General features: G+C 37.2%; 3 protein-coding genes and 1 long non-coding RNA gene across 4 annotated transcripts; 2 read left to right on the top strand and 2 right to left on the bottom strand.

Annotated features, from left to right (window-relative positions):
* Positions 1 to 275: 275 nt before the first annotated feature.
* LOC131426948 (zinc metalloproteinase nas-14-like) lies at positions 276 to 841 on the top strand. Its single transcript, XM_058589748.1, has 2 exons — positions 276 to 404; positions 464 to 841. The coding sequence occupies exons 1-2, from the start codon at positions 276 to 278 to the stop codon at positions 839 to 841; spliced, it is 507 nt and encodes a 168-aa protein (XP_058445731.1).
* Positions 842 to 953: 112 nt separating this feature from the next.
* LOC131432390 (hatching enzyme 1.2-like) lies at positions 954 to 2,255 on the top strand. The gene is made up of 3 exons (XM_058598623.1): positions 954 to 1,080; positions 1,157 to 1,336; positions 1,401 to 2,255. The coding sequence occupies exons 1-3, from the start codon at positions 957 to 959 to the stop codon at positions 2,129 to 2,131; spliced, it is 1,035 nt and encodes a 344-aa protein (XP_058454606.1). The 5' UTR covers positions 954 to 956; the 3' UTR covers positions 2,132 to 2,255.
* An 8,149-nt stretch (positions 2,256 to 10,404) lies between these two features.
* LOC131430473 (uncharacterized) lies at positions 10,405 to 11,057 on the bottom strand. Its single transcript, XM_058595489.1, has one exon. The coding sequence runs from the start codon at positions 10,912 to 10,914 to the stop codon at positions 10,498 to 10,500; it is 417 nt and encodes a 138-aa protein (XP_058451472.1). The 5' UTR covers positions 10,915 to 11,057; the 3' UTR covers positions 10,405 to 10,497.
* Positions 11,058 to 15,186: 4,129 nt separating this feature from the next.
* LOC131431422 (uncharacterized) lies at positions 15,187 to 23,598 on the bottom strand. The gene is made up of 3 exons (XR_009229673.1): positions 23,529 to 23,598; positions 23,034 to 23,456; positions 15,187 to 15,788 (listed from the first exon to the last, which is right to left on the bottom strand). It is a non-coding gene; the product is annotated as an uncharacterized LOC131431422 (long non-coding RNA).
* Positions 23,599 to 23,909: the final 311 nt, after the last annotated feature.

Consider the following 23,909-nt stretch of genomic DNA (forward strand, 5'->3'; position numbering starts at 1 on the left):
GGTAAATTTAGTTTCACAGATAATAGTCGAAAATAAAATAAACATATTTATCGTCACGTTTAGGATTTATGATCGATGAAGGAATAAAGTCAAAATCACTGAAATACGGAAACGTCATTCGTAACTTTTTATCTGCAAACTACAAATGGCCCAATGCAACTGTTTATTACCAGTTTGAGGGAGCGTTTAGTATGTAAATGTAATTGGTGACATATTAATAAGTTAACCCTTATAATTTGACAGCCAACAGGGCAATCCACCATATCAAGCAGGCCATGAACATGATTTCATCAGTTTCGTGCGTTCGCTTTCGGTTGAAAACGTCAAATCAAGTTGACTTTATCCAAATCACTTCCGAACTCAGTGGATGTTGGTCCGATACGGGACGTCAATCTCCGATAACAGTAACCAGAATTCAGTCTATTCTTGTCGAAGACGGATTGTAATTGCTTTTTTCTTCCAGCAACTAAATCTAGGTCCCGAGTGCTTCTCCTCCGTTGGTACACCGTTGCATGAGTTGATGCACTCCCTGGGATTCCTACATCAGCACACCCGTCCGGATCGCGACCAGTATGTGTCGGTCCTGTACGAGAATATCATTCAGCGGCCGGAAATCTTGTTCAATTTCGAGATCATTGATCCTTGGACTGGACTAGCCTTTCCACTGCCGTACGACTTCGAGAGCATAATGCACTACACACCAGCAATGTACAGCCGGGATCCGAATCGTCTTCCCACTATAATGCCTCGCAAAAGCTACATCCCAGCTGAAACAATAGGCCAGCGTAATCAACTTAGTACACTTGACATCATTGGAATAAATTTTCTTTACTGCGTCTGAAGTACTTGTTTTATCTGTTGATCGAACAATGGCTGCCATTGATCGGTTTAGAGCCTTGAAAAATTCCACCGACTACAGGTTGTTTCCTTCCAATCAATTGCGATCAGTTTGTTCAATGATCATGTACGCATCGATTCTGTTATGGATTTTGATCGGCCAGGTCGCATCCAAATTGGCCTCGGTTAACCTACTAGCCCACTACGGAACGTCGCTCTACCGTACCATTGATCCAGGTGTAGGTAATTTTAATCGAATTGGGGTACTTCATGGCACATCTTATCCTACGATCTTTTCTTGGCGACGTGTCAATTGCAGATAAGTTGATCAGAAACCTGGATCGCTCGACTGGTGTGCAACCATGGGAACTCGGAAATCTAGTTGAAAGCGATATGCGTCTTCCGTTGCCGAAGCTACGGAATGGTTTGGCCGGTAACTCGACGGCATTCTTCCGTTGGCCTAACGCCACAGTGATCTATAAACTTAGCAAAAATTTCAGTGAGTTTACCATTTATTTTTCTTCTGGTTATTAGCTTGTTTACCGAACTTTTTTGCAATGCAGATGCGACGGAACGATCCTTCATTCTTGGAGCAATGCGCGAATTCGAAAAGTACACCTGTGTACGGTTCCGGAAGCGCGTCAATGAGAAGGCATACGCTTCGATCGATAACCGTGATTACGGTTGCTGGGCGGATGTTGGCCGTGGGACCGGCAAGACGTTGGTTAATCTTCAGCAGGGCTGTGCGAATGCGTTGACGACTCCGGTTCATGAGTTGATGCATGCCTTAGGGTTCTACCATGAGCACAACCGGCTCGATCGGGACGATTACATTGACGTCATCTACGATCACATGATCCCGGATCCGTCGATCTACTACAATTTTCAGCTACCGGAAGAGCACGATGTGACCAATTTCAGCATTCCATATGACATCGGCAGCATTATGCACTACTCTCAGTACGCGTTTTCGGTCAGACCGAGCAAACTGGAAACCATGCGCCCCAAAGTTCCCTGGTTCAGTGCCTTCGGTCAGGGTGAAACTCTGACAAAGTATGATGCTTTGCTGATAAATATCATGTACTGCGGAGCAAAGGAACCACAGGATCCGTTACCCGTTCCAGATCGGTGGACTCCAGCGGAGCCTTTGCTTGGTAAGGGTACAACGACGGCCAGGCCCAAACAACCACCCACCGGACGGAAGTTGATCACAAGAAAGCCAACATATTTGAAAATGAACAAGGGTTCGATGAGTCTAATGGAGCAGAAATTGAAGGAAAAGTTGAACGGATAGAAACTGGGAACCATACTACCCAACAGAGGAGTGGATGTATATTTTAAAGACAGAATCTCTTTTATACAGCCTTCAGTGAAATTGGTTTGGATTAAAATATATTCAATACAATTATTTTATATCGTGCGACTGTAAAATCATAGATTTCTAGAAAAACTGAGTTTTTGAAAGGTCAATCGTGAAATTAAGATTTTTAGCAAGAGTTGAGAAATTCAAATGCAGGACAAGGATTCCATCCACAAACATAAATTAAATATATTCATTCTTGCAAATGTTGCTTCTACATTAGCCGTTGCTCGTTTCGGATTATTTCGAAAAAGACTCTAGGCAATAAGCGATGCCAAACCTACGGGTTTAACCTTTATCATTTATCATTTATGAAAGCGAGAGTGCAGATTCAAATTTACCAAACAAATAGAAAAAATTCCTATTTCGCATAGATTGTAACTTGCAAATTAAGTAAATTTTGGGATGGAAATATGGAGGATGAGAAGATGACGACACCAAAAAACCTTCAAAATTGGGCTTATTCATCATACTAATTCATGGCCTCATGAGCCGTTTACGGTTATGCCGGTCCCTAAACACCGGTTCTGGAGCTACCGTCAATGAAGTAGATCTCACCTCGACATCTTATGGAATGCTTAGTCGATTTCAATTTGTCCTTTCGATCCGACTTGCAGTTTCTAAATTACAGGATTGATTGAAATTTCAAACAATCATTGAACAAAAAACACATTGGAATTGAAAAAAGTTATCATCCCACTGCTAGGTGGATTAATCACGTTTTTACAGCAGCAAATATTCATTTATTACATATTTAGTCTTTATGATAGTGTTTATGCGATGATTATACGCTAAATGGAAGTGAATTTTTATTTAATTTTCGTATGAAGACGCATGATTCGAAGATAAAATTACAAAACCTATGGTGGCTGTAGTCTTTTTTTTGTATGTGGTGGATACGTACCGCATAAAAAATCACAAAAGAAAGCGCATAACTTTCATTTGTATAAAAACCGCACAATTTTGAAAGTTCGCATGAAAAAAGTCGCATGAAAAGAGACTGGAGTGTATTCAATTAGTCTGGTTCATGGAATCTCTTTATCTGTGCCGACCTGTTGTGTGTCAAGTTGATGTTTGGAGTGAACTGGTGGTGTAGTCGATGAGGTTGTTCTAATATGTTATAAATAATGAAAAAATGATTTCACCATGAAGTACTAAATTTGTTGAGAATAAATTTTTCATTATTGGTCCATCAAAAGTGACATGCAGTGTTGATGATTGCTGAAAATTTGACAGAAGCTGCAATATTGCTATCTATATTGTATACAACATTTTCAATCCGGTAGAAGATGCTACAAGAACTCGAGTGCATGAACCATGAGAGAAATTCGCTACATTCCTTCGCTCCACTTCATACTCTGAGTATTTCACAGCCCTTAAAAAAAATTTACAGTCTGATAATGATCGTTGTTGTGTGGAATTTCCCAAGAGAGAATCGCAAGTTGACAATTATCGCAGAAAATCGAATCGATGATTCAACTTGATGATTTTCATACTAGGTTGCAATGTTTCAAAACCCTTGTGTGGAGCATTTACAGCTATTTACATAGATACAACTTATACAAAGATTATATGCACATAGTTAGAATAAGCGGCAAAAGTAAAATGATTCTATCGCAATTATCCACTGCCTGTATAGAATCGGATCGCAAAACGAGAATAAGCGACCGTTTGTTGTTTCAGAGAGGATCCCCACAGCAGCGTGCTAACCTTTGATTCTCAGAAATGTCATCGAGAGAAATTCGCTCTCGCACTGGTGTCTATTCTATGTTAAATGAACCATGCCGGTTTTTTTGTTGTTTCTATGATATCCGTCTCTCTTTGATGGCACTGATTTAATCGTGTGAAGAGTTGCGAGTGAGCGTTCTTTGATACGATAAAAACCATCCTTGGTGACATGTATGGAGAACCAAAAACTCGGATACGTAATTTCGTCAATGCGGGATAGTTACATAACATTGCAAGCTGTGCCAGTAGCTAGCATGTTTGGATACAGCCCTAGAAGAATCCTGTGCTTTATCCAACTAGTTGACAGTGATAAAGCTGCATCTTTCATTCGTGGTATCAGCTCTAGTAAATTTGTCAGAGATAACACATGGCGTAATAAAGAGAACACGATTTTTTGGTCTAAAATTAACTTTATTCATCAACGTAATCGCCACCAAGAGCAACGCAATCAGTCAAGCGCAACACTAACATTTCAATACAACTTTCGTAGAACGATTTATCTTTTGCCTCCCGAATAGGCCTCAGTTTCAGCGATACCCTCTTCATTCGTGCGAAATTTCTTACCGGCGAGCATTTTTTCAGGTCTGCGAACAGCCAGTAGTTGCTGGGAGCCAAATCTGGAGAACACGGTGGATGTGTGAGGAATTCGAAGTTCAATTCGTATAGTTTTGCCATTGTTTTGATTGACTTGTGACAACGCACCGTCTTGATTAAAGAAAAATGTTTTCGTAGCCATATGCGGTCATTTCTTCGCATTTTTATCTCTTGAAACGCTCCAATAACACTCTATAATATTCACTGTTAATGGTATTTCCTTTCTCGAGATAGTTGATGAATATTACACCACGCACATCCTAAAATAATGAGGCCAAAATCTTTCCAGCCGTTTGTTGTGCTTTCGAGCGCTTTGAACGAGGTTCATCAGTTGTTGTCCACTCAGATGACGATTCTAGTTTTGATTCCAGAATAAAGGAATGAATTCTTGTTTCATCCATTGTCACATATCGACGTAAAAATCCCGGTTTGTTACGTTTAAACATGACTAAAAACAGCCCATGTGTTAGTTGATGACTGACATCCTAAATCCTAACTGCATTATCCATCTTATGAGGTCCTGTCTCGTAGGATGAAGATGCGATAGTTGCATCATCCCGCTTATGAAACTCAGATACTTGAGTGAATTACGTAGTCATCTCAACAAGCCTTACCAAAAACTTTTTGCTTTGCAGAATCAACAAACGACCCGTAATCGTTAGTGTTCAAGATCGTTAAGAAAGATTATGAAGAATGTCACACTCGAAAACGAAACGTAAAAACTTGCTTAATCCACCTAGCAGTGAGGTGATACCTATTTTTTTTATTAATCCGCATTTTGTGTTTTTTTGCACGAATATTCTTCGGTGTTTTGTTCTCATGACATTATTTCAATGACCGTCGTTTCAAGCGGCAGTTTGAGATTTTAATCACTCACAACCCTGTCAGGTCGAAACTGCTAATCGAATTGAATTTGAATCTAAACGTGTGACAATCGATTGAACATTTCATGACATGTCGAAGTAAGTTAGAATTTTAAAAACTCATCACCCTGTAATTCCAGAATCGAAAGTCAGAATTTTTTTAATTCGATTTGGCCTTTTTTGAGAAAACGATCGAGCCTTGAGAAACGATTCAATATTGGAACCGGAATCCGAAAATCGGTGTAGCCGAAGTCAGATAAATTCACTTGAGCAGCTGTATAGTTTATATTTGATTCAAAATGTTTGAAAATCAGTGTAGACATCGTAGTGCGAATAAATTTTTTGGGTACCTTCCGAATCGAAAATTGAATTCCACTAAAACTGAGATTAATTTACTTGGTTATCGACTATCCAAATCTGCAAACCCGATAAACCTGATTAATTTGTGTGAAATGGACATTTGTATACTATCACTCTGCATTTTCTAAACCGGAAGTTGGATCTAAAAAGCAAGATGTTTTATAAGGTTTTAAGATTTTTCATTTGCATCATAGATCGGTTCAGCCTTCGTCGAGAAAAGATGAGATTTTAAGTTCGTTTCATATATCATCCTGTAGTTCCGGAACCAGAAGTCGGATCAAATTTAAATTCAGGAACCTTGCTTAGTATACCAGTTTTTGTATGAATCTGAGTGTGTAAAAAACGGTTGAGCCATCTCTGAAAAAATTGAGAGAAATTATTTGTCACACACGCATTTGCTGATCTCGACGAACTGATTCCAATGGTATATGGGAGTTATGTTCTTCCAGCATTTATTACTGTAAGTAGTTTAAATCAAAACAATTACGAAATTGCATTCAACTAGAAAATAATATTCGAACGATTATGTTGCCAAAAACGAACCGTGCTAAAATCGGTCCGAGGCAAAATGTCATGAAAAAGGATACTGTACACTGTCTTAGTGGTACTTAGAAACAATTGTATGTAACAGTAGAAAAATTGGGTTTCACGTTGCTCCCAATTATTGCTTTATCATACAGCGCTCGAAATTCCTACTGCTGGAATAGGGGAAAAAGTCGTTTACACAAAAATTTCGATATCTCCGTTAAAAATGGACGGATTTCAACAACAACATGGCTTTTTGGATAGGTATTACCGTGCGGAATCTAAGTCTGAAAACATATTCTGTTTTCAAGGTCAATTGTGACAGATACTGTCAAAAAACTGAAAATTTTGACATAAAACTTCGTATAACTCAAAAAGTAAACATCCGATCTCAAAACCATTCAATAGCATTCTGGGTGACGGGGAGACCTTTCATTTGCGACTAGTTTGATCAAAATCGGCCCAGCCATCTCTGAGATCTCGACCTCTTAGTTGACAACACACATACAGACACACACATACATACTATTCCTATTTTTTTATATATATAAAAAAGTAAAATATGAAATAAGTCATGTGCACTTCGCACAAACTGGTTACCCACAAGGTACCTGTCGTGACTCGACAGGATCCAGACAAATACGCGTCCGTTCTCATCTGTATTCGTCTAAAAACTGAAGCGCAAATCCATGGTACAATGCTATCTCATTGAACGTGTGACAAGGACATCAAGTAGGGATCTACTTGTCTCGCATTTTGTTATGCTTTTTCTACATCTCGTGCACATGTATGAACACAAAGCAGGGTTGCTCAGCTATGCAAAGTATACGGAAAAGAATAATAAGGTCAAAATCCACAAAACTTTATTATTTGCAATATTTTCAGTTTAACTTATATACAGCTTACTGTTTCTGCATAATCGCTCATCCTCTACATTCTCCTTCTCCCCTACTCTGTGGAATATGTAGCTTAATATACGTTTCATATAATAATGGAGCCGCATGATATCAAGCATGCGGAAACTGACTTTTTGCTTCTACATATAAACTACACTCCGTATTCTATACCTTAAAAAAAATAGTTCTACTCTCTTAACAGTTTAAAGTCCATTCACTATTCAGTACGTTCTAGTGTTTATTTAACTCTATTGTTTTTCAATATATATTCCTAACTCATTTCAAAACAGTCTTCAATTCTTACTTATCATTGTTAATGGTCGATCTTCAATGTCTGCTCTTCAGTTGTTACTTTTAAATGTTGTATCATCAATTGTTACGCTTTAATATTTAATCCTTTTTTTCTCAATCTTTGATATCTATTTATCAATATTCAATTTTTCTTCTTCTGTTTTCGTTCATCAATCCATAAACTTCACTCATCGCCGTCCATTCATAATTTGCTCATTATTTTGCAATATTTTCTCATCAACCTCGAATTCATAATCATCAACCTTCATGCCTTACTCAATACTTTTAGTCCTTACACATGAACTTTATATAACTAATCTTATCACATCAATCCTGCTTCATGAATCAGCAATATATATTCATCCATTTTCAATTCTTGTTCATCAAAAATTACTCATTAATATTCAATCTTTATTTATCAATATTTAATATTTGCTTATCAATCCTTAAACTATATTTGTTTATCAAATTCAAAATTTATAGAAATTTTAATCTTTACACACCATTATTTAGTTTTCAATTCGTTAGTCTCAACTCAAAATTTAATTTTGATTAATTATTCTTCATTATCGACTCATCAATATTCATTCATTTAACGGACTTCATATTTATGAAACTTCAATGTTTAATGTTCAATCATCATAAATTCACAATGTATTCCTTGATATTCAATTTTTACTCTTCAATATTCATTCATCACTCATTAATGTTTATATTCTACTTTTCAATTTTCAATTATCACGCATCTCTATTCAACTCTAATCTATCATTATACAATATTTACTCATCTATCATCGAATTTTCTCCATCTTCTATTCTAATTCATGAATCTACAAACTTTATCATCAATATAAACTCATCAGTTGTTATAATTTACTCATCAATCTTAATTTTTTAATCATCAATGTTCAATGTTTACTAGTCTACTAAGCTTTACTTGGCAATACACAACATTCGTTCATCAAACTTTATCCTTCACTCTTAAATCTTTAGTTGTCGACCTTCAATCTTTGATCTAGTTTTCACTTGTCAATACTCTATCGTCAATTGTCGCCCTTCAATATTCAACCTTTGATCCGGATTCTTCACTTTACGATCGCCAATCTGGTAATTTTGCTCGTCAATCTTGTAGCTTTGATTTCTTGTTTTGTTTTATGCTGTTATACCGGGGCTAAAATATTTCATATATCATGAAAATATTACAACGCAATGTTGTCGTTCAGGACAAATAAATTCGTTATATAATGTATGAAAATACATATACATATAGCCTCTCGAGTCTACGCAAAATTTTCACACAAGAATATAAAATATTGCCTCTCAGAGCAAACAGAGTTTATACAACTAGTCACTCGAGACTTCGCACAATTTTTCCGCACAAAGAAACAAAGCATTGCCACTCGGAGCAAACTCGAGACTTCGCACAATTTTTCCGCACAAAGAAACAAAGCATTGCCACTCGGAGCAAAAATATCTCGCTCAAGAGATTATTGCAGCCACTCTGAACTACTAGCTACAACTTTGCAAAACCTGACCTCTCAAGGCCGCAAATAAATATCCATCTGGTTATTATTCGCAAAATAAACTTACTAAACTCTTTCCGATCGGGAGCGTTTCTTGCGCCATTGTCGTGACTCGACAGGATCCAGAGAAATTCGCGTCCGTTCTCATCTATATTCGTCTAAAAACTGAAGCGCAAATCCATGGTACAATGCTATCTTATTGAACGAGTGACAAGGACATCAAGTAGGGATCTACTTGTCTCGCATTTTGTTATGCTTAGCTCTTTCTACATCTCGTGCACATGTATTAACACAAAGCAGGGTTGCTCAGCTATGCAAAGTACACGGAAAAGAATAATAAGGTCAAAATCCACAAAACTTTATTATTTGCAATATTTTCAGTTTAACTTATATACAGATTACTGTTTCTGCATAATCGCTCATCCTCTACAGTACCAAACCCCGAAATGACGAAAAAAGGGATGCCACACTAACATTATGATCAACTATGTATTGTATGAGAGCAAATAAATAGAAATGATTTTAATGTTGATGGCCTTTACTCCACTGGAATTCATACGATATGAAGAATATGAAGTCATCACTCTGCGAAGACCGGTTATACGGCAAATATGCCGAAAAATAGACATTTTATATTTATGCCTTCAACTAGTCAGCCTAACTGTGACACGGAGTTTACACGTTTACAACTGCCTTTTTTAGTCATTCACCTTCAGTCATTCAGTCATCGGTACGGAATCACACCTTGACTTGCGAGTTCCCGTTTTAGTGGCCTTTTACGACATGGAACAGAAAATCAGTGGATCAATTCTTGGTTGAAATAATTCCGCCGGATGCCACACGGCTTACCTGTTTGGTGGACTTATACCATCGGGACAGATGAACCGTAGTGTTATTCTTAACCGCTACCGACACTACACGGCTATCTAGGCTGCTCAGAAGGAGTGGCTGACATTGAAGAACAATTTCCATTTCCGATGAAGGCAAAGACGATGCACAATCAGTGATTGGGAACAACTGTACTTATGAACCAAGCCGAAATAAATGGTAAGAGATTTTCATAAAAAAGTCATAAGATCCCCATTATTGTTATCTATGCATAGTAAAATTATTTACTTTATGTATTTCATAAATAGTTAGTAACGTGCAAATGTCATAGTTTTGTCGAATGATTTAATCATTGATGAAAAAACGAACGAATATTATCAACTAATTTACAATCACAAATCCGAAACGATTTACCCATGCGCATAGGAAGCTCGATACAACAAACTAGAAGAATGCGGTGCAATACACACGATTTTTTTTGTCTTTTTCAAATTGGTGATTGTGATAAGAGTTCTAAACTTGGTGAGCGATCAAGTTCCACACCGGAATTTTTAAATATCCAAATTTTACTGTGAATGCATTCCATAAAAAAACATTAATGTTGTTTAGAGAGATATAGAGGAGTTATATTTTCCTTCAATTTTATCGAAACACTCTTGTTCATGAACACATTTATATACAAGTACACATTTCTAGTTCTTAAAATCGGTCATGAGTTGAATACTGGAAACTGTTTTATTCCACAGTTGCGTCAAACTTTGCGACAGTGACATGCAGTAGTTGATCGTACAGTTCGCGTAGTGCACAAATACGGATTCATTCAGACAGTTCATCTCGAATTTCGGCAAACAATCTTGGCTGTATTGTTTCACCAACACCCACATGTACCAAATGGCACCACCGAGGGCTAACAGGAAGATTAATTTGCCAAGGAATCTACAGCATCCACCACCACCACCAGACCGGCGACGATTGTTTCGATTAACACCACGATATACGGCCGAAGCACGGTACTCGGGTCCCCATGGATCTCGTCGTTTCGAGTAGGATAGTAACGATGTTCGAATGTCCGCTGCTCGCTGTTCTTTTCTGCTCATGGAATTCCCCATTTCTCATTCGTCAGACTAATAATAATAGGAAGCCGTCGAAGTGTTTGAAGAATAATATTTATTCGATGGCTGCGTGATCGTCGCTGGACGATTGAACCTACACTGATTCGCAACACAACAAACGGTCGCGGCTTGAGAGTGTATAAACAAAGATCAGTCAGAAGGCATGTGAAATAAAACTGCAAAATCAGATGATTTTTACTCGAATACGGAAACCGATATTTTGGCAAATGCTATCAGGCGTGACTTTAATGAAGCTACACGAAACTAAATGCTCTGCTAAACTAATACTTGTTTTAATTCATGTTATAATAATTGTATAATTATGCTTTTTTCATTAGCCGACATTACCGTGGAATTATTCAAAAACTTTCTATCGACTAACTAATGAAATAAGAAATAATGCATCTAACTGATGATTCTTGTGTCTTCAGTATTTTTTGTTTTTATTTTTTGAAGAGTGAGGGCAAGTAAATAGCAATTTACTTAAATCACATATTTTGGATTTGACAATGAGGGATTGAAGCAAGCAGTTATATGTGTCAAAGGGAAGGGATCGATTTTTTACCTTTAATTTTAAGGGTGTGTTCTTATGTAAAAAGGATGTTCTTATGTGTTCACAATGTAAAAAGGAGCGAATATTTTGAAACTATTCAAGCTCTTCTAGTTTGCAAAATTTGTTGATTATTTGTCGAGAGTTGATGGTCGAGCAGATTTTAATAAATTTATATTTTAATGAAGTGCATTATAATCCCACATTTATAACTATTTAATTTCATCGAGTCATCTTCCGTGTCTGGATCAGAGATGCCAGACCTGCAAATTTGTTTGTAAATCAACAGATTTATAAAATAAGCTGCAGACTTTTTTGTAGGCTTTTGAAAATCACGTTTTTTGTAGACGTACAGACTTTTGAAATTGCCGCGGTCTTTTTTTTTGTTCACTATACCAATTCCTTACATCATTCTTTGAAGAAAACTTGGAGTCCGCAGACTTTTTTTTCGAGTTTTCAGACTTCTTCAACCCTGCATGAATATGTTTAAAATATTTACTTCGCATCTCTGGTCTGGTTATACAGGGTGATGAGTATAAAAATTTAAATCCGTCATTGGGAGTGACGATGCAACAACAGAAAAATCTACTTAGTAGCGGTCAAAAACTCCAAAATGGAACTCATATAAATTTCTTAGTTATTAGTTGAGATCTGACATCACGATACTCCACGCATGTCCAAACGACATGATCAATATCGCGATAACCTTCGCCACAAGCACAATGATTAGTCTCGGAAAGTCCAATTCGAAGGAGATGTGCTTCTAACGTGTAGTGATTGGACATGAGTCTGGACATCACACGAATGAAGTCCCTACTCACATCCAGTCCCCTGAACCATGCCTTCAATTCAATTCGTGATCCGGAAGCCAAACTGAGTATCTGACAAGAAATCGTTCGACTCGACCCAAGAGTCGAGACGTCGAAGAATAATTTTTTCGAACAATTTTCTGATGCAGGACAACATTGCAATGGGTCTATATGAGTTGTGATTGGAAGCTGGTTGCCCCGGCTTTTGAATGGCGATAACTTTCACTTGCTTCCAGTCATATGGAACAATATTTTACTCAAGAAACTTGTTGAACAATTCCAACAAACGTCTTTTTGCAAGGTCGGACAGATTCTTCACTAAGTTGAATTTAATTCTGTCCAACCCAGGAGCGTTATTGTTACAATACATGAGTGCTATGGAAAATTTCATCATTGAAAAGGGGCTATCAATGAAACTCATATTCTTCAAGTGGGGGGGAGCTCTTCTATTGAGTTCAAAGTACTTGAGATACTACTTTGGTATTTCATCCAGTCAACATTTTTTGTCAAATCATATGGAATATTAACTGAATTAGCAATGCCTTTGTTACTGCTAATTGAGATGATGATTGGTAAATGATCACTACCGTGTAAATCAGTAAATACTTTCCAGGGGTGGAATCATGTAAGGTGATTATCACCAAGTGATTATCACTTTTGAAAATTTGGAATCATGTAAGGTGATAATCTCCAAGTTCTGTCACCACTGCTGAAAGGCTAACATCACTATCAAATGTTGGAATTACGTAAGGTGATAGTCACCACGATTTAATCACCTTCATGTCATAATGGAGGTGATAGCAATTTAGTTATCACTTTTAGTAGTGATTTGATTTTTTGAGAAGTGGCTTTATAAATTATTGTCCGTTAGGTGAATTTTAAGCCACTAACCTACCAAAATTGGTCGGAGAGTATAATTTTTTAATAAAATTCGTACTGATATTGTGTCAAAATTAAATACCAAAATGTAACTTAGTTTGTATAGTTTAAAGAATTCATAGTATGAACGGTAGTATTTATAAATTAAATCAATTCATTTATGTTGTAACTATTATTGGGGTATTCGTAGAGTCAAAGATAAATTGCTTTCTGGAAAAGTGATAAGTTTATGAATGTAGACATCTCCTGTTGCACATAACGTAACAACATAAAAAATCTGCTAACATTTTCAGTAGAATTAGATGGTCGTGACTTAGTGAGCGACATATCAGTCTCGTTCAACTGAACGAGTAAAAAAGATTAAATTGCGTTCTTAATTTTCTTCTTGTGAGTTGAATCAATATTTTTGGACAATTAGTTGCTGCTAATCATAGTGGATATTTGTAGTGCCGGTGGGTAAAATTTCTAAAATGGAACTAGCATTCGAATGCTCTGTGAAATGCCATAATCGTAAAGTGAATGAAAACTATACACAAAATTATTTAACGGATCTATCTCATTCGAGAGGAATGCCATCAGTTGTGAAACATCAAGAAGATCTAACAATTCGTGTCATTTCAAAACTAGCAAATTTATCCCAAAGAACTGACTGTGACATTGATTTCCATTGAAAAATAAAAATCGGCACTAAATTAAACCAACAAGTGAATTGCACAGTTAGTCATACTCGCGAGGCAACTTTTTTCAACGTTACTCTTCGATCCATACAAATGATCATTGATAAACATGACTCGAATTAATGAAAATGATTGAAAACTATAGGAATAAAAATTTAGATTTTAAAATATTATTTGGGTATACGCCACTTTCATATGTTACTCCTCCTAATATCAACGGTATACGTCACATTTATATTTTACTCCAGAAAAATTGACGTTTCTTGACAGGTGATAAATGGAGTGAAGTTGGCTCAATCACCGGTGACGGTGATAGTAAAAGTGATCACCTTCGGTGATTCCAAACATTCTGGTGATCACCTCTTTATCACCAGAAGGTGATAGTCACTTATCACCTTACATGATTCCACCCCAGGTGCAATCTAGTCGAATTGAAGTAAATCGTTTAGCTGCTACTATTTATTTTTCCCAAAGGAATGAACCGCATTAACGTGTCAAAGTGTTGGTTCCAATTAAATGTTTAAAATTTAAAAAGAATCGAGCAAAAATTTCGGATACGTTTTTTTATAATTTCATTTCGTCGGTTAATTTTTGAATTTTTGGAAAAAAATGTTCAACATTTTTTCAGGGTGTAGTAGAAATGGGCAAACAGTAAATTTCAAAAAACCGTTTAGTGATTCAGAGTTCTATTGAAAGAACTAGTTCTCCAGAGCCGTTCGCTCGTTCTTTTTAATGTTGGTTTGTTTTTTCAAATACTAAACGAGAACTTAGTTTTGTTAGGTTAAGCGAGCAAAAAAAAATCCACAAATTAGAGAATTGATGAAGCTTTCTTATATGAGAACAACCGTTCACGAAAAAGAGTTGAGGTCACTCGACTTTGAGCTGAGGAACTACCGTTCTTGAAAAAAGAACTATTGTTCATTCATTCATTCATTCAAAAGAACTAGTTCTTTTGAACCGTTCGCGAAAGAATCGCCCTCTCTAGTGTGTAGGAAAAAACGAGTTGATTCTGCTCGACAGTATGATTGTTTTTGACAGTACGATTAACATTGAAAAAATTCTTAAAGTTTAAATTTAGATCTTTTAAATATTAATTCTGTATAAACTGTTTTCACATTATACGCATAAGAGATCACTCAAACATGAAGTAAGAATATTTTGTTAACCTAAGTAAATTTTTCTTGAAACTTTCCTTTCGCTCTTTATATTTCAATTATTGTAGGTGCTACTATTTTTTTTTTCTTCCAGTGCGATTAAATTGAAATTACCCGCCATATGTTAAATTCCAAAATGAGTCGCTGTTTTAGTGAATTTATCTACTTGATCGAAAAATAACAGGCAGGCATCTACTTGATCGAAAAATAATAGGCAGTGGTTAAAAACCTGAAATAATTGATTAAAACATGAAATTTATTAAAGCATCCCATTTTTTTCCAACACATGTATTTTGGAGCATTTATCATCTAACGAACTCAATGCAATAAATTATTATCAAAGACTTTACCAACATTCCGACAACTCGCCAAAGGAAAGAGTTTACGCATTAATTGATTTCCTGATGCGGTAAATTCACTTTCCTTACTAATATTAATTACCGCAAAGTTTCCTTCAAGCCTCGAACTTTCCTGTTGTATTCGGCTGGAGATCCTATCGGAAAACTCGGGTCAGTCTCGGATACTCGGGACCAGGGGGGGTTGCCGGGACATTTCTCGCACGCATGGAGTAAGTTTCACTTTCTTGTGCTGTAGCTCAACTTTCCAATGTGTTTGCCGCTCGAAGGGATGAATTATTTATGGCTAGGGCTGCGAGAAAGTTCAAACTAATTAAGCTGAAAGTGGGTGAGTTCCTTGGTGTTGATCAAAGTTTAATGGGATATTTGAAAGGATGACAGTGAAGTTCAAATTCTGCCGTTTGAAAAAGGAGTCGCTGCTGCTGCTGCTGCTGCTGCTGCTGCTACTGGAAAAGGAACACAAGAAATCGCACAGTTATTTCCCAGAGGGGACATTTCAGGACAACTACTAAATTGCACGCATGAACCATTCATCAAAATATATCCATAAATTATAGTCACACAATAGGCGACCGTGGGGTGTTTTGAGTGCAGCAGGAATAATATTTGTACCAGCGGGCATCGGAAACGAAACGATGCCAAGTATTCCGATTACTAAGAGGTCCTTTGCCATGGATTCGGTTTGGAAGCTTTTTTGGTTTGAAAATGAAAGATAGACCATTAAAAATGATAAATTTCGAAAATTGGAATGCTACAGGGGCTACTGAAAATTGCGGTTTGTAAAGTGTTCGTTGTGCTATTATTCAAGACAAGAGAGTAAGAAGCGTTTTGTTTCATTGGATTAGAAGTTTTAAGAAGCTGCCAAAAGCTTTATCAGGTTTACAACTTTGCTTCCGCCGTTTCAGTGATAGTTGTTCTGGTTTTCGTATTATTCACGTTCAAAAATGTCTGTTTATGTGCTCAATTCTCTTCATTTGCGGGAAGTTCAACTTTTCTGTTACAATTCGAAAAAAATGCAGCTGAAGCGCATCGAATGCTCTCAGAAACTTACGGTGATGCTGCTCTGAGTAAAACAACGTGTCGGGAGTGGTTTCAACGTTTTAAAAATGGTGATTTCGATGTCGAAGACAAACATGGTGGTGGAAGAGAAAAAACCTTCAAAGATGAACAACTAGATGCACGGCTTGATGAAGATTCGTACCAAACCCAAGAAGAGCTTGCCGAATCGTTGGGAGTGAGTCAGAAAGCCATTTCAAAACGTCTCGAGGCATGATTCAGAAAGAAGGAAACTGGGTGCCATACGAGTTGAGACCGAGGGACATCGAGCGCCGTCTATTTGTATGTGAGCAACTGCTTCAAAGACAAAATCGTAAGGGGCTTTTACATCGAATCTAACCGGCGATGAAAAGTGGGTTCGATACGAAAATCCTCGGAAAATCATGGAGAAAGTTCGGGCAAAACCGAATATTCATGGCGCCAAGGTTATGATTTGTATTCGGTTGGATCAGCTCGGTGTGATTTACTACGAGCTCTTAAGACCGGGTAAAACCATCACAGGAGATCGCTACCGAACGCAACTGGTGCGCCTTAGTCTCGCGCTAAAAGAAAAGCGGCCACAATATCAAGAACGACATGACAAAGTCATCCTTCAATACGACAATGCTCGGCCTCACGTCGCAAAAGTGGTCAAAAAGTACCTGAAAAGGGGAGTCTTGCCCCACCCACCGTATTCCCCAGATGTCGCCCCTTCTGACTTCCACCTATTCCGTTCGATGGCACACGGCCTGGCAGATCAATATTTTCAATCCTTCGAAGAGTTGGAATAATTGAGTGCTTCATAGATAGCTTTTAATTTTAGGAAAAAAAACGGCGGAAGCAAAGTGGTTAACCTGATACATTTCTACAAATGTATGCATTTCAAAGTAAGTTTAAAATTCCATGATTTTGACACTAGGAAAAGAAAGAGATTAATTCATAGAAGAAGGTGTTCGGTTGCCGTCACCCCACCGTAACTTTTGACAGAAAACCGATAGCGTCATTCCGACAAATGTCATGTGTGTGTAATAGCAACACGTTCTTTTTGTGCCGAATACCGAAGCAAACAGACGCTTGTACTTTTTACAGGGTTCAAAACAAATTTTAATTGCGTGAAAATCAACAAAAAAGTTTGTTCTGTTTCATAAATTGAAGAGCATCAATCGAAAAGGTGAGTGGATTGAATATATATGAGGTGAAATCGATATAATCGTGAAATATTTCGTGATTTAATACCGGATGCTATCAAAATTCTCGCAACCGAAGATTTGTTTTGCCATTTTCAAAATGTCTACCGAGTTCGGTTACCGGCACCCCAATTTTTCCAACAAATCGTAAAAAATACTGATATGCAGGCTGCTGTCGAGATAAAGCAAGCCAAAGTTTTGATCAAACATCTAGCTGCTGTTCTCGTTGAGGCTTTCTTTCTTTCATTTACATATCGTTAGTTTGGTAGTTCAACTAATAATCAAACTTTCCATCAATAATCAAACTAATAATCATACAGCAGATGCTCCGACCCAGACAAAAACGTGGAAGACCGGCCAAATCAATATCAAAGGTGCCACCATCCAAATCATCGGCCAAGAGAGCCAAGGCTAAGTCAGCATCAGACAATGAAGACTTTTGTCCAAAACGCCTCCAAAACGAATAAATTCCGGTTTTCCTTTGAATAATTGCATTCTTTACTTATATTTTGTCTAAATTTCTTGAGGTGCCGGTAACCGAACACCTTTTCTGAAATGGCCAAAATTTATCACTTTACTAAATTGATAATAAATTTTTTTCAATCAAATGAATCAACTTAGTTTCTTCATCAGCTACACGGAGAACCCTTCGATCATAAAATTGCGATATCGCAGTTTTTGATTTTTGTGATAGTTGATTTAACTAATTTCTTTTTGATTCAACCAATATTATTTTTGATTTGCATATATTCAAGTAGTTGAAAAATATGTTGTTTTGGATGCTGTCAAATGCCGGAGACAGTTGAAAGCAAAACAATAATCGCAATGCGAAATCAACAACTTTTTTAGTTGAAATCTGTTCGCGTCGCTTCAAATTGTCAATGGTTAAAGCGTTTGGTGAAATTGTGTTCATTTGATTTGATTTGATTTGATTTTATGATTCCATAACAAGTGTTTATCTCACAGTGGTGATGTGATAAAGTTAACCTTGTTTAAGATGAAAAAGATTTGGTGATAAATTAGAAAATGTTAATGAATGATCATCTCGTAATCTTTCAGGTATGCGCTAAAATTATGTGCTTTAAATTCGATCATTGATTTACTTCCAGCTGTTTGATACCGATGATGATGTTCATGCATTAGCAATAAAACGCTTTTTGACATGAATTTAATTTATAAAAGTAACAGGAGCGAAGGGTTTCAAACACACAGAACGCACTGCGTTTGAATGGCGCGTTTGAATTGCCGTCGCAAAATTCCAATTCCCAGCGGTTAATGCACCCAAGCTCATATAATATTGACTAAAATTATCAGTGCACCCGTTTGAAGGCATCATCTTTCAATACTCATTTTAGGTAAATTTAATAATTTCGCTAATTTACTCGCCCTTTGTGAATTTTTGCTGATTAAAAACGTTTTTCTACATCAATCATTTCCGATCGAATCAGAAGTATTTTTTTTAGAATTTAGATCCTTACTGATCTCGACTTGACATGATCATGATCATACAAAAATGAAAATCTCTTAGAGATCAGATCAGTTCTGATTTCGTAATGATAATTTATTCCTTGGTTAAGATCACTTAAATTCAGTAGTGATCGGTGTTTTTCCCAATTATTGTCAATATAAAATACTGTTTATATTTCAACAACGATATTTCTTTTTTGAATCTCAACATACCGAACTTATTTCAAATAGATCATGACGTATACCAGTAAGTATATTTTGATTATTTTCGCCAATCAATAACATCGTTCGAGTTGATTCAACTATTTGCAATGTCTAAAACAAATAAAACCGATTTATTTTTCAACTAACAGAATTTTGGTTCAATAACAACACCAGTTATTTCAACTAAAATATTTGTTGAAATTGAAAGGTATCCCGAGTAAAGTCTAACATCAAAATTAGAACAAATTGATATTTGATTATGATAGCAATATCAGATTGAAATCCTAATATGATATCGACTCATCAAATTTTCAATTAATATCACATTGTGTTATCATTTTGCTGTTTAAAGGCAATAGCTTTGTGAAACTCAAAAAATTAAAATATTAAAATCAACAACTTAGTGAATCCATTAAAATAGAGCAAATTTCAACGGTCTTCAGAGGCTCTAAATTCGTTTTTCAAAGTGATTGCATGTGCGAGTTGTGTGCGATCAAGTAGATAACTCAATTTAATGTTATAATGTTTGAATGCTACATTTTTGGATATGAGAAGGACAAAGAGAATATTTTCATACTGTGCTCAAATAGCCACACTACTATTCACAGTGGATGCGGGATGGAAGCGACGAAACGAGTGTGCACTGACAGAAACTATCTGCATACAATTTTCTGAAACAACACTGCTTGTCATATAACCGAACATTTTCCATCTCTTGACAGCTAGCACTTACAGTCCATAGTAATCGACAAAAGTTCGCATTCCAAAACACCTAAGTTCGAAACCGGATTCTCTCCGCGGTAGTGTGAAGTTGCATGAAATCTTTTTTCTTGCTTGCGACTAATATGGAGATTGCATAGAATCTTTTTTCTTGCTTGCAAGTAATATCGCCTAAATGTATACTATCCCGAATCTTTTTAGGCTGTTCTATTTTTAGATTATGCTCACGACGTGTCATTTCGAGAAAATCTACATCATATTAAGTTTCCAATGTGCTTTCACTGAGAGAAAAAACTAGTTTCCAGTTTGATGTCATACAGCATTTTTTTTTTGCTTTCTGTTTTGATCTTTTAACCGTTAAAACGACCAAAACGATAGCAAATTAAGTAATCGATATATACGAACAGCACAACATCAAATTGAATTTTCTTTTTAATCTCACACTCTACTCGGGATGTGTCCTCACTAATTGACAGCATTGTTTTTTTCAAACAGTTAAATTAGTTGTTTCAACCATCGTTTCTGCTAATCGAAAAACAAAAATGACAGTTTAGTTGAAACAACAATCGATTAGTTGTACCAAATTTTAATCAATCGAATTCAGAAAATCAACTAATATTCTGGTTGAAATGGGATCGCGGGTGGTTTCGTGTAGGGACTTTAGCTTTCCATTGATTCCATTAGATGTCCGCATAATGTTCACTAAGTCAGACGTTATGAGCTTGAAATAAAAGGGTGCGAACATTCTCCCTTATATATTTAAAAAAAAATGATATCATTGATTTCGAACCTCAACCATCTCTTCTTTTTCAGTATAGCCATAGTAAACATTTCCGGTATCACAGTGAGAATAGTAAAAATTTTCAATGTCATGAGGATTTTTTTACAAGCGATGACGAAACAAGGCGTACATATTTATTAAATTTATATATATAAATCTGCCTTGGGACTACTAGTGCCCGGCTTCCGCTTCCGAACTCACCGGTAATAGTGGAGAAAAGCTTCAAAAACGGAACTCACTTCGATTTCTCAGCAACGGTTAATCCGATTTTCACAAATCATGATTCAATGAAAGCTCTTAGTGTGTTAAAAGATACTGTGCAATTTCATCCAGATCCGACTTCCGGTTCCGAAATTATAGGGCAATTAGTGTCAAAACTTTGAAACTGGCATACAAAATGATGCAAAACCGGTACGCATCGGTACATGCTGGTACGGAAGAAGAAAACACCACCGCCTTTCTTCAATTTTGTATAGCGTGCAGAGTTGCCACATTTAAATCTTTATTAACTTTTGGCATTTTGTTGATAATCGTTCATTTTAAATAGTTTCACTTTCATCTAGTTCCTTCATTTTCATCCTAAATCCATCCTGGATTTTTCTTCCTAGTAGAATGACAATATGAACAGATCGGAAGGTTGCAAATAACAATCCCATAAAAGCACTTAGCTAAAATCTTGGCAACTCTAACGCGAACCTTGAAAAACTGAACGTTCAAATTTAATTCTTCATTTTTTGTTATCGTTTTTTTTCCGGCATCCCATTCTAGACCATCGTTCTCAATGGATACTCAAAGTCCTTCTCAACGTCGACATCACCGTTCGATTTCGACTAGCGGTTAAACATGCAGCGTACAATCCGTGGCCGGATGCATCCATTTTGTCACCTATTATTCACCATAATTTATTGAATTGCTATAGATAGATAAACACGAATGCTCAACGGACGTGAAACTAAAGCCACGACACGACGGGATGGCAATGAGCGCACCGGAAGGCCAAAGCGCATACATCCTCCCGGAATAGCTTGCACGATGTTCTCAAGGGACCACTTCACGGAAAATTGTATGTATATCCAAATTCACCAGCGAATTATCGTCTGCCCGAGGCTCAACCAACTGGCAGCTGGGAGTACAATGTCACTTCCCCGGGATAATCTATGAATACACGGGATCCGTTGTCCTGGTCGTGTCCTGCCAGTGTGTAGTTGGGCCGAATGGAAGGTCCTGTCGCCATTAGTTTTATCTTCCTATTCTCCTCCCACTCGAGAGCCTACTTGCAGACTATGCAAAGCGCACACCACTGGTTGTGTGTTGGCTGACGGCTTCATATCTATCAATTATGGTTTTTGCCACTCTAAAATTTAAATTAAATAAAACCACCCTCAACACATTGCTCTTTCCGAGCTAGCCGGAAAATCTGTGTATCGATTTTCCACGTCTGCTGCTGCAACTCCTGCACAGTCACTGGAGCTCGAAATGACACCGAAATTTATGGGGGTGATAAAATTTCCTATCGATTGAACTTGAACCGACATCCGACGACCAGCACGCGGGATATCAATTTGGCATCGGGCAGGGAGTGACACGTTCTATGTTTCCCTAATCCCCCACCCTCCCCTTCCTCTTCGGGTGCATAATTAAAGGCTGACCACGCGGTGACTGCTCACAGAACTATTTACATACGCTACACAATTTGGCCACAAAACGCGTGGTGATTTGTGAGCGACGATTATTTCATGTTCTGCGAGCAAAGAGAGTCCTGTCAGGCCTGTCACCATGAATCAAAGTAAGCGACGGTTAGCTGTTGATTACCGCCGTGGTTGCGCCAGTTTTGCGTTTTGAACGGAAGGGGGCAAATATTTATCATAAACTTCACAGATAAAATAATGGTCATTTAGGAAGTATTGATTTATGAAATCACACTATACTATACTGGAAATGAGCCACTAATGAGTGGTTTCAGTTTTCGATGAAACGCAGTACCAGGAAATATGTTACTAATATGTTTGGTTAAAATTAAATTTATTTCGTTTTTAGGTATTCAGAACATTTTTTTTCAATGACACCTGAATTACTCAGTTGTTGAATAAACAAAACAAAAAATATATTGCAATCAAATTCGTTGCACTGGTAGCGGGAACCGAAAAATGCAACTCGTCAAAAAACCTGCCGACGGGGCTTGGAAGGCATTCATGTTCTGCTGACTGGTGCAGGAAAGATTCCAGGCAAACTCAATAACTTCGTTTCCCAATATTTGCACCGAGCACAGCATGCAAATATCGTGACTTTCTACTCACCTTTGCCCGGATGCTGCCAGATGCTGTCTGATTCGGAAGATATTTATTCCCTGTAACCGTCAGCACTTTTTTTCCTTTCCTTCACCGACCAGGTTCAATGTTTGAGGAAATATTAATAAATTTCCCCGTCTGATATGGAGTCAGCAAATTTTCCCTTCTCTACCGAATACATTCGATAAAATCCCGTTTAATGTAGCGTGAAGGCATTACGTTGACAACTGTAAACAGGAATATTCATTTTTCATCCCAAACAGGAGGGTAAAAGTTCTATCATTCTTGGGAAACTTTTTCACTCCGAAAGAAAGCAGGCGATAATAGTGAACGATTTTCATTAAAAATTTACAAACAAAAGTTTCTCGAAAACTTGACTGCAGTTGCCCCCAAGTGCAACAATGAAAAACTACAATGCGACCGGAAACTGCGCTGAAAGTTGCAAAATGCCATTTATGAATAAATTGCTGCACCGGAGAGTAGTCATCCACCGTAACCACTCACTTGCCACTCTCTGCTTCTGGAAGTGGAAGTTCCGCTCGCCAATAACACTTTTCCTGATGTTGGTGGCATCCTGTAGCCAAGAAACGGTAGTAGCACTCGTGAAGTAAAAGATTGTTTTCGTAGTTATGTATGTCTCACGTACCGACCGAGAACTGAAGCATACTGACATACTTTGATGGGTTCTACTGGGAAAAAACAAGGTAGGGAAAAGGAAAACACGTGTTGACATACTTCCCATGGCTAACGTGATGGGACACAGTTTTGCAATAAGCACCAAATACACACACACACGGAGCTTTGAACTTGGAGTGTCTAATTAGTTCAGACTCTCACTACTCGAGCATGAACATGATGAGACCGATGCTTGAGGGTATAAATGCT

The sequence above is a fragment of the Malaya genurostris genome, chromosome 2, assembly GCF_030247185.1.
Source record: "Malaya genurostris strain Urasoe2022 chromosome 2, Malgen_1.1, whole genome shotgun sequence".
NCBI classification, from domain to species: Eukaryota; Metazoa; Arthropoda; class Insecta; order Diptera; family Culicidae; genus Malaya; species Malaya genurostris.

What these genes read in the sequence shown, in the direction of transcription:
- LOC131426948 (XM_058589748.1), top strand. Translation starts at nt 276, where the DNA reads ATGAACATGATTTCATCAGTTTCGTGCGTTCGCTTTCGGTTGAAAACG. An exon ending in GACGTCAATCTCCGATAACA is followed by an intron (nt 405 to 463) that starts GTAACCAGAATT and finishes TTTTTCTTCCAG; the next exon opens with CAACTAAATCTAGGTCCCGA.
- LOC131432390 (XM_058598623.1), top strand. Translation starts at nt 957, where the DNA reads ATGATCATGTACGCATCGATTCTGTTATGGATTTTGATCGGCCAGGTC. An exon ending in TACCATTGATCCAGGTGTAG is followed by an intron (nt 1,081 to 1,156) that starts GTAATTTTAATC and finishes TGTCAATTGCAG; the next exon opens with ATAAGTTGATCAGAAACCTG. An exon ending in TAAACTTAGCAAAAATTTCA is followed by an intron (nt 1,337 to 1,400) that starts GTGAGTTTACCA and finishes TTTGCAATGCAG; the next exon opens with ATGCGACGGAACGATCCTTC.
- LOC131430473 (XM_058595489.1), bottom strand. Translation starts at nt 10,914, where the DNA reads ATGGGGAATTCCATGAGCAGAAAAGAACAGCGAGCAGCGGACATTCGA.